At 35.6% G+C, this 15705-nt stretch overlaps 1 protein-coding gene across 2 annotated transcripts in view; it reads right to left on the reverse strand.

Annotated features, from left to right (window-relative positions):
* The window catches only part of GRID2 (glutamate ionotropic receptor delta type subunit 2), a 1458882-nt gene that overhangs the window by 128969 nt on the left and 1314208 nt on the right, over positions 1–15705 (reverse strand). For both annotated transcript variants that reach the window (XM_055296994.2, XM_055296993.2), the window contains one exon: positions 4265–4431. In XM_055296994.2, the coding sequence (XP_055152969.1) occupies positions 4265–4431 (167 nt within the window). The remainder of the gene's footprint in view (positions 1–4264; positions 4432–15705) is intronic.

A 15705-nucleotide genomic window follows, 5' to 3' on the forward strand; every position in this document is an offset into this window, starting at 1 on the left:
CTGTTTATATATGTGTCACTATCATGAATCTAAGAAAAATTATTCTCTATGCAACTTGGAACACGTAATTGTTTTTGTGACTTTGGGTAGTTCTATATCCCAAGTTTAGGGACTAGAAGCCAATAAGCAAAATGTGACCTCTTTATGGATGAACTATAAAATTAAACTAATGAATTTTTCCCAGTATCCACTTAAGATTTGAGAATAGACTTGAGCTCATACTTTTTGGTTACCTTTTTAGCTTTCTGCATTGTTAACATTCTGAAGTTAACACTGGAGTTAACTTTATTTATTGCACAATAAAGTCAACCTGAAAAATTCAGTTTTCTTCTTTCTTGAATGCCTTTAATGAGACAACATATAACTAAATGTTTTTAAACTAAGAAGTTACAAGATGAGAACCACATAAAACATCTGATGACAAATCGTGTCAGGTAGAGAATTCATTGCAAGCCATAGTTACCACACTCACACACACATCTGATGACCAAAAAAAAAAAAAAGACTGACTTTAACTTCTGCTGCCAAGTTATCTAGTTATGTGCACAAAGGACACAAAAGGAAGCAAAACTCTTCTAGCCATTTCTATGGTTATATAAATTGTAGCGCTTACTGGTTCCTTGAAGCCATTGCAATGTGTGTTCGCTCACATACAATCGTACATGTGAGTGTATCAATATAACCCATGTCTCCTAAGCTGAATTCGATGCTTGTCCAGATGCAGACTCATCCACTCAGTGTATGTACTTGTAGCATAGCAGTCATGCACTAATAAGCAATGCTATAATGAACAAATGTGCAACACCTCATATGATTGTTCTAAAGTGCCTATCAAATATATAAACATATAAGATGTCTGGCAGGTAGCAGGTAATAAATGTAGTTACCGTATCACTATATATTTTTTATTTTACATACTAATATTTGTTACATATTAAAGTAACTTAATATTTTAGAAGTTGTGTTATAAAAATATAGTCACCTGAAAAGTAATATTGAATTATTAAAAATCACCTAGTATACTATATTTTCAGTGAAAATAATCACAATAGTAATATGTAATATCAATGGCCCCAGATGCTGATGTGTAAAACATATTGACCAGAGTGTACTAAAATGGTTAAATTTGATGATCTTTATAATTTTTAAAATCAGTTAACAAAAAGGGAAGGTCTCTTTTTCCTTATGGCTATAAAAAAATGGAACAAATGCAAATATTTTCTGAATTTAGCGAGAGGTTTTGGGCGATAAATTAATGTGGCACATGTGTATAAAGAGAGGAGCTGGCACACTGATGGTCACCAGCTCCTGCTTCTTTCCTGGCTCTCCTTTTCTCCATATGTCCAGGGAATGAGGATGCAGGGTGCCATTACCAAGAAACTCCACAGAAAGAAACAATTTAAACTGCCAACATCTATACTGCATATCAAACAAAGGAAAAATAATGCTCAATGCTTAATATTACTTTTGAGCAGTTCACTAGAGTACATTTTCTGAGAATTAAAATCTCTGATAGGTAAAGCACCACAGGGCTAATAAGAAATGCAACACTTGGTGTGATTTATTAAACATTTCTTTAATTACTATTATGTTCATGCATTATTTTTTACATAAAAGATCCAGAAAATCGCCGGGCGCGGTGGCTCATGCCTGTAATCCCAACATTTTGGGAAGCTGAGGCAGGTGGATCACCTGCTATCAGGAGTTCAAGACCAGCCTGCCCGATATGGCAAAACCCCATCTCTACTAAAAATACAAAAAATTAGCCGGGTGTGGTGGCGTGCACGTGTAATCCCAGCTACTTGGGATGTTGAGACAGGAGAATCGCTTGAACCCGGGATGGGGAGGTTGCAGTGAGCCGAGATCACACCACTGCACCCCAGCCTGGGTGACAAGAGCGAAACAATGTCTCAAAAAAAAAAAAGCCAGAAAATCAAGTCTGAAAAGCAAGAACATCTTTAGTAATGAAAAAGCCAATTAACCATAACTAATCAATAATCAATAATCAATAACCCTTTTCTCAACTAGCTCTGTAATGTTAAGGATGCATTAAACATTTCTGCTGGTCTTTTACCATGAAACCCTGGATCCCTTTTCATTCTATTATGCTTTTCCATCCTCACATCTAAACTAAAAGCAGTGGTGTGTTTCTTCCCTTAGAAGGGTCTCTTTTATTTGTTCCTTCTCCTTATTTCCCCTTGCCCCATCAAGGTCAAGTTCCAGGATTACCTTCTCTGGAGAGCTTTCACTCATTTTCCTTTGCTTAACTACTCTGTATGCTGTTGAATTATTTCAATACCTTAACTACATAATTTCAAATAATATAAATAAACAATACTGATATTATATACATATATATCAACACACATTTATACAAATGTCTGTATTGTTCTTTGTTTCTTGTGCATGGGTCTTATATCTCCAACTAGATGCCAAGTGCTTTACAGACAGATTCCCTGTGGCATAATTGATTTTTGTAGTTTGTTCCTCTTAGAATTTGCTCATCAATAAATGTATTTTGATTGATTATTATTTAGTATTTTGCTTCCCAGTTAATCCATATGTATGTCACTTTCGGCTCACTGCAACCTCCACCTCCCAGGCTCAAGCGAGTCTCATGCCTCAGCCACCCAAGTAGCTGGGATTATAGGCATGCACCACCACACCTGGATAATTTTTGTGTTTTTAGTAGAGATGGGGTTTCTCCATGTTGGCCAGGCTGGTCTCAAACTCCCGGCCTCAAGTGATCCGCCTGCCTTGGCCTCCCAAAGTGCTGGGATTACAGGTGTGAACCACTGCGTCCAGCCTATTCATAATCCTTTACTCCTTCCTTCCCTGTATGTGGGGTACATTTACCCACTCCATTGATTTTGGGCTTGGCCATGAGACTTGCTTTGGTTTGTGATCTGTGGGCAGATGGAACATATGCCACATCCAAGCAAGAAGCACAGGAGGCACTGCAGGTTTCTGCCAGCCTCTTTTGCAAATGCTCTTTGCAATGAGAACAGCATGCCCCTGTTAGGTCGGCTTCTTCAGCCAGGCCTTGGAATGATAAGCTTGCACAGCATAGGCCCGTAGTTGACCCACAGCTTGAAGCAGAACACAACCAAATTACAGCCTTGTTTCACGAATGAGAAGTAACTTTTCTAAATCACTTATACTTTAGAGTTGTTTGCTACACAGAAAAGCTGAATAGTACAGGATCTTAGAATTAATCTAACTTCATTTTGCATGTCATGAGAGAGGTTTAGATTTTTATGGTTTGCTAATGGAAGAGTTATGACATAAATTGTGAACTACTGATTTTTAGTTCTTCTAAAAAAACATACACACAAAATGCCTGGCTTTTTTGTTATCCTAAAATTTGGAGAAATATAACTCAAATTGCTTGAAATTTAGGGCCTTAGTACTATCTGGAACTGCCCTCTTGGACTGTCATTAGATTCTAGAGAATAGGTAGAAGAAAATCTAGAAAATAAACAAAATGTACTTTCAGTATAAAATAGGATTTACTTCTATATGGAAGATATTAATCTGTCTTAGGTCCAAGCTTGTTTGGTAGGAGATATAATGAAATGCAGTAATCTTTGTGCATTCCTTTCAGGCCCAAGTCTTTCATATGCATTGTTAATCTAAAATATTCATTTAAAAATCTTCCATTGTAAACAACTCCTTTATCATAGAACATTCTGATTTGAAAATGGATATAATGTCTTAATAAGTTATCTCCTTGATTTCCATGACAAAATCTCACATATACTTTAATGCTAAGCGGGGAACTCCAAAATCTTAACCATTTCTTTTGAAAAATTCAGGTGGCAACATCCCTGTCATTATCTGCTTCAGTCCATCAGAACTTTAACTTGGTCCTGAAGTTTATGTTATGCTTTTGTATTCTTAGAATGAATTCATTTTCTTAACTCCTGTGACATTTGTTGCTAAAAATTCAGACTAGACTACTAGTTTAATTCTGATAGAAATTACTAACACACGTACTTTCTTTTCCATGTCATTTTTTTTTAGAGTAAAACCAGTTATATGTAGCATTATTTTTCCCACTACTTATGGAAAAAATAATACTTCATGTTTTAGGTAATGAGTGTCTTATTGAACAACCACTTATAACCATCTTTTTTGTTGTTCTTGTTTATTGTGCTTCTCCTAACAAAGGAAACAAAATGTAATAAACCAGATCGGGTAACCAAATGGATATTCTTTGTCTAAATTTCATCTCTCCCCTTATTTGGTCATACACAAATCTTACCTTTGTGAAAAAACATCTCGGTAAGGACTGCCATGTTGTAATGCAATTCCATATCCCCGATCAGCAACAGTATTTCCAATGGTGTAAAAGGAACAATCTGGGTCATTGATAGCCACATATTCCAATACAGCTGCATCCCATACGAAAGCATAATTTCCATATTTTACCTGTGAAAAAATGAAGAACAAAAGAAGAAATAGGGTTTAAAGTTGGAATTTTAATCTACATAGACAGGATGAAAAACATTACATTGGTATATATTTAATTATGCTAAAAATAATAGAACATATAATCGTCCTTCAGTATCTGTTGGGGATTGATTTCAGAACCCCTGTGGATACCAAAATCCAGGGATGCTCAAGTCCTTATATAAAATGGCATTGTATTTGCATATAATCTCTATGCATCCTCCAGTATACTTAAATCATGTCTAGATTACTTATGATACCTAATACAATGTACATATGCTGTGTAAACAGTTGTTGCACTGTATTGTTTGTTTTGTTTTGTTTTGTTTTTTTCTGAAATGGAGTCTCACTCTGTTGCCCAGGCTGGAGTGCAATGGCACGATCTCCGCTCACTGCAAGCTCCACCTCCCAGGTTCACGCCATTCTCCTGCCTCAGCCTCCTGAGTAGCTGGGACTACAGGCGCCCACCACTGTGCCTGGCTAATTTTTTGTATTTTTAGTAGAGATGGGGTTTCATCGTGTTAGCCAGGATGGTCTCAATCTCCTGACCTTGTGATCTGCCCGCCTCAGCCTCCCAAAGTGCTGGGATTACAGGTGTGAGCCACTGCGCCCGGCCCACTGTATTGTTTTTAATTTGTATTTTTATTATATTACTCTATTGTGTTTTAAAAATATTTTCAGTTCATGGCTAGTTGAATCTGCACATGCAGACCTGCAGATATGGAGGGCTGACTGTATTTCTAAGTAAGCTTTTATTCTGAATGAGAATTTGTACTTTGGTTAATTTATATCTCTGTTCTGAAAACATGGGAAAGGTCGAATGTTTACTACAGTTTTAGGCCACATTGCTCGTAGTAAAATGACCCCTGAGTGGAAAATGTCATTTGGATTCAGAGAACAAAAAAATGCATGAAAGGAAGCCATGTCTTTGAGCTTCTACCAGTTCAGTGACTCGTGTGACTGAGACTGTCCTTTCTGGGGACCCTGAAAGCTATGCCTTTGGAGTTAATGACAAGAGCTAGCTGATGCCTTGGGTTACTAGGCTTCTAAGCCAGGTGGGCTTCTGCACTCACTCAGTATAGGTATCATCTTGCATGTCATCCCTATTCTAAATGAAAGCTGCAAGTACAGCTCACATTGAAGAAAAATGAAAATGCTGCCCTGCTGATGAGCTATATCTCCTGTCCTGTGTCCTTCTAAATTAATCTATTGTCACATGTGGCCTATGGATATCTTGCAGCTGAACTTAGAAGAAAACTCCCTGGTGGGCATTGCAGTGAGGAAAATAAAACGATTCCACAACCTCCTCTATCATCATTTAAGGAACATAACTTTACTCTGGTTCACTTACAATGTCTTTAGTGATTATTTTTTTTCCCCTCAGTAATCACTTATACACTAAGTCACAAATTTACCCAAAAAAAGCCCAACCTACTATCCTAAACATCTCAATAAAGTATATTTTCAACTTTTTCACATATAAAAATGGACTTAAGGAATTCATAAAATAAATAGAAGTAATAGTTAAACTCCAAGGTTAGTTTGCTTATATTAGAATAATGTAACATTATTAAACAAGGAAAAGCAACACTGGTTCAGTATTAGAAATGTTACTGGGTGACAATACATCTTACAAATGAGGCTTTACAAAATTTTTAAATGCTCTTTCAATAGACACAAGAAAGATACTTGGAAAAATTATAAACAGTTATCTACCTGTTATCTATCTATTGGTAAACCAGGAAGAAAAAAAATCCATAATGAGATACAGAATACTTCAAACAACAGCAAGCCTATTACAAGCTTAAACTCTCATTGCATTACCATTAAAGAAAATTATGCTTACTATTAGTCCAAAATTAACATTATTGTAACAACTTTATCCTATGCAAAAAAGGATGGAAACAAAACTATGAGTTCAATCTATCAGGAAAAAATTATCATCCAGTAGAGACAAAATTATCATTATTTGATGATATATTTAAGAAGCCCACCAGAATCAAGTGAAAAAGTATTTTAAAAATTCAGATTAAAAAAATAGATTGATCATAAATGGATATATACAAATGATTTGCTTTTCTATTAATATATTAATGAGATGATAGTTTGAGTAAAAATATCTATGTACATTAAATATAAATACATAGAGAGAAATTTAACAATAAATTAGTAGGAGCTATATGAAGAATACCTTAACACCTGACTGAAGACAACTTGAACAAGTTTCTGTATAGACATAACATATTCCTAAGAATGCAGATGCATAACTATAAAAGACATTTAAATTTTCCTCAGATTCTCCAATACAAAATGTAATTCTAAATAAAATGCTAAAGGTTATTTTAGAACTTCTTAAGATCTTTGCAAATTTAATTAGGAGAAAACAGACAAGAATAGTAAAGAAATTTTGAAAATTAAAAAATTAATAATTATCAGAGACTTAGAATACCAAGTAATGAGACATGTTATAAAGCTTAAAAATAAAACAGCACAAAATGTATATAAGAATAGAAAATCAGTGGAACAGAACAAAAGTTTACTGTTTTTAAAAGTATGTAAATGTCATATAAAGACTGTATTGGACTGCATAGTATTCCATAGTGTATATGTGCCACATTTTCTTTATCCAGTCTATCAGTGATGGGCATTTGGGTTGGTTCCAAGTCTTTGCTATTGTGAATAGTGCTGCAATAAACATACATGTGCATGTGTCTTTATAGTAGAATGATTTATAATCCCTTGGGTATATACCCAATAATGGAATTGCTGGCAGTTCGTGTCCTTTGCAGGGACATGGATGAAGCTGGAAACCATCATTCTCAGCAAAATAACACAGGAACAGAAAACCAAACACCACATGAACAATGAGAACACATGGACACAGAGAAGGGAACATCACACACCAGGGCCTGTTGGGGGGTCAGGGGGCTAGGGGAGGGATAGCATTAGGAGAAATACCTAATGTAGGTGACGGGTTGATGGGTGCAGCAAACCACCATGGCACATGTATACCTATGTAACAAATCTGCACATCTGCACATATATCCCAGAACTTAAAGTATAATAATAATAATAATAATAATAATAATAAAAAGAATCAGCTGCCATCATAAAACTTTTACTTCTCTTTAAAAAAAGACTGTATTAGCAAGTCGATAAATCAAATCAGTGTGGCAAATATGAAATATTCAAAAAACATGAGAAAGGTGATTATTGCAAAAATGTCAATATTAGAGCACTATGTCACATCACACAAAACAAATTTCTGTAGTGTAATAAATTAAATATAATTTTTTAGAAACCAAGTTTTAAGAAAAGAAAAACTAGAAGAACATGTGAGAATTTTTTTGGTACTGAAAAAAGAATGGAATATCAAAACATAAAAGTAAAGGAAGCAAATATAGAAGAAACATTTAATTGTTTCCTTTTAATGTATTTGCTTAGATCCCACCAATATTGGATACCCAATAAAAAGTTTTGTATGAAACAATGAATGGCCTAAAATCTTCAGTCCAGTTAACTGTGCTCAGTGGATATTTACTGTCTTTTGTTGAGGTGAACCCCAACCAGAACATGAGGTATTGAAACAGACAAAAGTTTTTTCCCTAAAGAAAGCATTTAATGCAAGTATTACTCATGGAGTGTCTGTGGTACCCTAGACCCTCGTTTAGGTACTATCGGTCAGTGTTTCTCACAATGTGATGCTAAGACTACCCCTAGAATTACTAGGGGATTTTTGTGTTAGAAATGTAGATTCTAGATCTAATCCCAAACTTACTGCATGATGATGTTTGATGTTTAAGGCCTGGGAGTATGCATTTTAACAATCCTGACAGCTTATGCACACTTTTTTATTACTAATGATGCTGATGATAAAAAAAATGAGTAATATCATCGGAAACAATTTTATATACGTGGGGCTTGATATAATTATAAAACTAGGAGATGCTTGGAGTGTTGGTGTGAGAGAAGGAAAAACACTTGGTTAGGTTTCCTCTACATTGATTTCTCACCCACAGAGTTATCCCATAGTTTCCTTCTTTTCTCTGATCCTTTGCAACCAACTTGCAGATCTGCTTTTAGCTCCCTAGGTCTAAATTTACAGTGATTGGGAGTAGCAGTGTCCTTGAAGCTTCCTCTAACAACCTACTTTGATTTTTGTGATTATCTTCTGTTTTAAACTGTTAGTCTGGCCTCCTGGATCCGCTGGCAGCTTCTTTACAAGAAGGGACCTCCCCAGTAGGGGACATATTGCTTTGCTGTTAGAAAAGTTTTCTAGCATTGTTGTCAATGCTTTGTGAACCGTAGAGCTCTACTTAAATGTATAGTAACATTATCCTTGCCATTATATATGCTGTCTCTTGCAATACTAATGTTCCAAAGCATTATGAATGGATTTTTAAAAAGAGAATCATTAAAACAGTGTGATTATAGCCTGTAGCAATGGCAATGAAATGTTGCATAGTAATGCAAACTATTTTAGCTTTTAAAAATGGCCCTGGCCTTTTTCCTCAATTAAAACATATAATCACTGCCTCTTGAATGGTTTTTAACCATCAGATTAAAACTCTATAAAATACTCATCAACAAAGCTAAAGTCACTTTTCAACAGAATAATAATTGAAGGACTGGCCTAAAAATTTTCAATCCATCTGACTAGGTAATGGAGTTTTCTTAAAATTTTTCAACTAGCCCTGTTCTTGATGCCATGTTTAGATAGGCAACTGAATCACATGCCATTGATTTATTTACTAATGGATTCCACACCAGCAGAGTCCTTCACACTAGGTTAAACAGAAGAAAGCAAAAGTGAATCTGGGAGCTTCATGTCAGCATATTCCAGGTCTCATTATGAGGAAGAAAAATAATCCAAAGTGATATCTACCTCTAGTGTTTTCAATCTCCAGACCCCAAAGTAGAGATGCTAGGATGCTATGGTTATTGATTGACATTGGTAACTATTGAGACTCAGCACCTGTGTCCTCGTAATAATAGTGCCTGAGATACCAATAGCCTCCCTGTGATAAATTTCTCACTTCCCAGATAACACTAGGAGCTAGGTTTTGTTCCCATTTCTATATTATTTCGATAACAGTTGTTCTTTAAATTCAATTTTACTGACAATCATTACACATTAACTCTAAAATCCTGAAGGTTAAGTCTATAAGGAATATAAAGGTAAGACTTGGGCCCCCATCATCAAGCTGCTTACAACTCAGTAGTGGAGATAAGTCAAGTACTAAATTGTTGTAACACGAATCACATTACGGTAAGGATCATGCGAACAGATTTTGTTTAAAATTGTAAAAGAAAAGGGAAATTAATTTTTATTGGAAGGAATCAGGACAAGTCTCAAATATTCTGGTAACTGAAATAGCTGTATAAGAAAACCCCAAATATTTAAATTCCTTATCAATAGTACCTAACCAATTAAAAACATAGATATGCTTTGGAGACAATTTCTCATTTATGCACATTCCTCTAACCTAAAAGTTTTTGAAATTTTCCATTTGTCAGGTGAAGAACTGTAAATATTCAATGTTATTTTCTCAAATATTTGCATTTCTTGCGAAGTAAAGTGAAGGACGGGAAAGTGCATTTTCAAAACCTGCACCTGTGTTCCTCAACATGTTAGGGATTATGACACATTTCTATTTGTTTATAGATTACTCGTGTCCTGTATGCTCCTGTTCTGACATCTCCATCATGAGCTGATGCTGAAAGCACTTTGCTTTTTAATTCATTAGGTAGCAGCCTCCTGTACTAACTACAGAAGTCCATGCCACAAACAGACTTATCGCTACCTGTTATCTCACCAATCTTGATTTGAATTGGGAGGACAATATTCTTTCTCACATGAATTTTTAATTCAGTAAATTTCTTAAAAGCTCACTCTAAAATCTATAGCTTCAGGGAGACTGAAATGATGATCTTTTCTTATTAAAAAACATTCAATGGGAACAATTACGGAAAACTGACATTTAAACCAAAAGGGTTAGATAGGAATTTCCTTTGCTAAAGAAAGAATATCCTCCCTCTGTCTTCCATTTATTTATGATAATAGATAACATTTACCAAACATTTGTCAACTGCTAAAAATGCCATTTACATACACATTTATTCTTTACAACACTGTGAGACAGCTGATACGCTATCTAATTCACAGGTGAGGTAATTGTAACTTGCTCTAAGTCATACCAATGATTTGCGGTAGATGTGGAATGTGAGATCAAGGCTATCTTCCTATGCTCTTTGCAGTACATTAAATATAAATTTCTGGGAGATTCTCCATAGGAATGCAAAAGCATGTGACATAGAATAGCCTTTGTCTGTAAGGTATAGGCTATGGAGTTTGAGAAACAACAGTTATGTAAAGAAACATAATGCTATGTAGTTTATGGCAAGGGCCACAGAAAGCATGCAATTTCCTCAGTTCTATATGATCACGCTATTAAGGTAAAAAAAATTGGGCTTTTAAGAAAAAGGTTGCTTACTTCTCAAGACCATTGGAAAAATGAATATTTGGTTTATATGATTCTGGACCCTCAAGGCCTGTTGGTTTTGTAGCCATTGCTCTCTAAGCATTTCTGATTCTTAGGAATGAAACAAAGCAGAGCTTTTGAAAATTAAAATAAAGGTTGAAGAATGAAAATCTATTATTTTTCCTCATCAAATAAAAATGAAAAGGCCTGAGAATAATGTGAGGGAAATAAATTCTAGCCTTGCCCACTAAGCTACAAACTTCTTTCCAATTTTAACTAATGGTCAGTGGGGGATAATGTGATTGTGAATCACAGGCGCAAAGAGTTATGACTAACCCAGAATTGATTTACAGTGGTCCTTATAATTCATTACCCACATAAGTCCTAAAGATGGGATGGCTTTAATATTTATAACACATGGTTCTGGGTGGTAGCCTCTCACACTTTGGGCAAATTAATAATTTAGCAGCATTCATCAATTCTTCTGAATTTATACAGCACAATAAATCATGATCAAACTCAAGTTTAAGTACTTAAGAGTGACTTTAAAATATATACGGTTTTGTTTACTGCTACCTTAATTGTTGGCCTATGATAATTTATCTGCTATTTTGTCGAAATTTTAATTTGTGCTCTCACATATTTATCATAGGGCACAAACTTTCAAAAAGAATATATGAATGTATTTAAAATAAACCAACTTTTTTTAAAAAATCAATTTTTTAATCTAGAAAAGAAGTGTTATGCCCACCCCTAAATCTTATTTCTTGCCTGTTCTTTTTGAGATTATCAGGAATACTAAATGTATTTTTTAAAGTTTTTAAAAGCATTCTAGGAAAATAGAAAACTAAATGTAGCTTCCTTCCCCTCCGCTGCCGACTTTTTCTTGAAACAAATGGCTACTGGGCTCTGGAAGACAGAAGGTTAGAAAGGTTGAGGCTCTAGGTAACTGCGTGTGGGAAAAGAACTGGTGATTCTCTCCTTCAGGCTGGGTGTGTCTGTGAAAACAAGTGCAACCTGCAGGGAACGCAAGGAAGAAAGTAAGTTTGAGGAAAGCTTGGTTCACAGAGATCTGTGGCTCCCAAGTCCTCCGGACTTCCTTCCTTAGATATTTGTTCCCATGAATATACATGTTCTGTTGCCTTTAAACTGGCCAGGAAGGAGTTGAATGGATGGACAGAGACCTCCCTGTCCTGGAGTCCTGTGGCTTGGGACAGATCAGAAGACTGGAGAGCCCTTAGCTGCTTCTGTGTGTCTCAGGAGGGGAATGGAGTCACCTTGTTTGTTCTTGTTGAAATTATAGGCGAGAGGATATTTTACCTTCTACAATTAGCAAGACTGTCAGTCCCTAGGCTACTTCAACAACTAGACCTGAATCCTCATGAGCTGACAAAGAAAAAGAATAATCCATGTAGTGAGTTCCACAGTCGGAAAGGGAAAAATGAATTAGAACAAGTAGAATACACTCCAGGGAAACAGCAGTGCGGAAGATTACAATTCTAACAGAAAAGTAAAAAGAGCACTTAACTGGATTCAAGTGAGACCAAAAAAATATTTGAGGCTACAAACAAATAATCCAGCCCCAATTTCTCAACCAAAGTATTGAATAGATGAATTGAAGGAAATGCTCATAAATCTAAGCTTAATAGGAAGAGCTAGGGTGACAATTGCCCAGGTTTGCCTCCAATGCCCAGTCATAGCACAAAAGCCCCATGTCATGAGTAACCTTTCAAGGAGGCGACAAATCCAGGTTTTTGGCAATGGGTACAGAAGTTTAGGGAGGGGTAGTATCAAACCCATACCGTGGCTCAAAAAATAGCTGAAAGCAACACTGTTTTTGCAGCAGATGGATATGGCATAGATTATCTGTTTCCTACAGTTGCTGCCACTGTTTTTCCTCCTGACTGCTGATGTTGGCAACTGTGATTTGCTCTTCACAATAATGAATCATCCCTTGTTGCACTGCTGCGAGCGCTGAGGCTTAAGTATGCTACTTAAGCACATTGTATTCATGAGTATTAACAGTCCTTTGTCTGTGGATTAACGGTTTTCTTGGTATCATCTTGATACCAAGATAATGTTAATTTAACTTTCGATACTGGTTTTTTCTGAGAGTTCAGATAATAAAAATGAGAATGATTATAATACCAATGCCAGCATGACCCTAATATCGCTGAAAAATAAGGCTAAATGACAATGTTATCTTATTACAGATGGAAGGACAGAAATAACTGGATCAGAGAGGCAAATAACCAAAACAAACTACCGCGTAATCTGCAGAAAAGAAATTTGCAATTGGGTATGATGGAGGAAAAGGATGTAAAAACACATATGTAGACTGAATCTCATAGTTTGGAATAAGACAGGGAATATTTCTAAATCAATCAGAAGATTCTGTGTCTCCCAAAAGACACCAATCAATGCAGTTAAAAACAGTGGCTATGAGTTAGTTTGGGCATACCACATGAAGAAACATACATTATTGTACGGTTCCCCTGATAGCTCTATAAAATGGAATGAAGCTACTTTTCCTCATTACTAGGTTTCAAATAAAATGTGCTGTGGGAAAACAAAAGGACAAAATGTTGCTAACAGATGTGTTGGCCTCTTACTGTATAGAGCTGATTCTTTCAGATCTTACTTGAATGTTTTCTACAGTAAAGTTTTGTGTCAAATAATGGCAACAAAAAACTGGTTCATCTAGCTTTTAGGTACTTTTATTTTAAAAATGGAGCTTCAAATCATCTTCTTGATTTTTATGAATTTTTTTTTTTTTTGAGACAGAGTCTCGCTCTGTCACCCAGGCTGGAGTGCAGTGGCGTGATCTTAACTCACAGCAACCTCCGCCTCCCGGGTTCACGACATTCTCCTGCCTTAGCCTCCCGAGTAGCTGGGACTACAGGTACCCACCACCATGCCTGGCTAATTTTTTGTATTTTGTTTAGTAGAGATGGAGTTTCACTATGTTAGCCAGGATGGTCTTGATCGCCTCACTGATTTTTATGAATATTTTAATAAAACTGCCGAAAACATAAAGCAGAAGTTGACTGATATTTTGTCCAGATACTTGCCCTCTACCTGCATATTCTATAGACATCGCAAGTGTAAATTTAAGCAAGTTTTGTTTAGTCTATAAACTTTCTTTTTTTCGAGACAGAGTCTTATTCTGTTGCCCAGGCTGTAGTGCAGTAGCTTGTCTGAGACCACTGCAGCCTCCACCTCCGGGGTTCAAGCCATTTTCCTGCCTCAACCTCCTGAGTAGCTGGGACTACAGGTGTGTGCCATCACACTGGTCTAATTTTTGTATTATTTTTGGTAGAGACAGGGTTTCGCCATGTTGGACAGGCTGGTCTTGAACTCCTGGCTTCAAGTGATCTGCGTGCCTTGGCTTCCCAAAGTGCTGAAATTATAGGCGAGAGCCACTGTGCCCGGCCTTAGTCTATAAACCTCTTATCTAAGAAAATTAAAAGATCTTACCTGCAAAATGAACTGCACAGTTTGTGTACAACACTGCTTACCTGTGATATTAAAGCTTTCATAATTAAAATTTTTGATCACTCTTCAGTTACCTCAAAATGTGCAGAAAAACTTGAGGGTTTTTACTTAATAGAGATGGAAGGAGATAACTAGCTCCTTTAGACATATGACTACAAGATGACTATTAGTGGCTAAAATGTTGGACCGTCATAAAGTCATTTTCAAAGTGTGAGACAAGAAGAAATGTCCTTCTCTAATTTGGAAATACATTAGCTGACAATGCAGAAAAGAATACAGTAAAATAAAAATTTATATGCTATATTTCCAAACTTGTTTGATGATTTTTGAAAAAAACCATAGGAGTATAAAAAAGGATGAACTGACTGCACCTGTGTTGTTTGATGGTATGTGTAGATTGTAACAAAAACTCAGAGTGAAACAATGACACATTAAAAAAATAAAACTACTTCAAAACTTTTTTACTACGAAATAATAAAAATAAAAAATAAAACAGTAAGTCACCACAACAAGGTAGCCAAGTTACACAGGACTTCCTCAATTTCCTTTTTTTTTTTTTTGAGTGAAGACCTTTTATTATTAGCATATAATAATTGTACATATTTATGGGAGTGTAAATTAGTTCAACCATTGTGGAAGACAGTGTGGTGATTCCTCCAGCATCTAGAGCTAAAAATACCATTTGACCCAGCGATCCCATTACTGGGTATATACCCAAAGCATTATAAATCATGCTACTATAAAGACTTTTTCTATTTCTTTACTAAAACTGTAACTTTAGAATCTAGCACCAATTTCACAAAATTCAAATTACCTTTGTGCTTTAAAATCATTTTCCTAGAGAGTTTTCACTTATAATAACATCCAAAGTGCTTCAGAGTGTTTAAAAATGATGGACACCTTAGATATGTTTAGCTTATACGATGAATTTATAGATGCAAAGATGATTGACAAAAATCTGGCCTTTAAAAGAAAGCTTGTAGAATCAAAGTGTATGGACATCGTTTTGGAGAGATGGAACTAATTTCTACGAGTTCAAAAACATTATTGCTAATAATTGAACTCTCATTTTATAGTCAAATGCTTGTTAAGAGTATATTTAGCTTGGTGTCATCACATTGGAATGACACCAGAATCAATGTAATGCAGGCTTGATAAGAGCAGCATTGCACACCAAAGTGCATTTTATGTTTGACTATATTCAGTTCTACAACTGAATAAAAGAAAAGGAAGCCCCCAAAATTACAGGCAATTCATCGAAGTATTATTGGAGAAG

This window comes from Symphalangus syndactylus, chromosome 10, assembly GCF_028878055.3.
Source record: "Symphalangus syndactylus isolate Jambi chromosome 10, NHGRI_mSymSyn1-v2.1_pri, whole genome shotgun sequence".
NCBI classification, from domain to species: Eukaryota; Metazoa; Chordata; class Mammalia; order Primates; family Hylobatidae; genus Symphalangus; species Symphalangus syndactylus.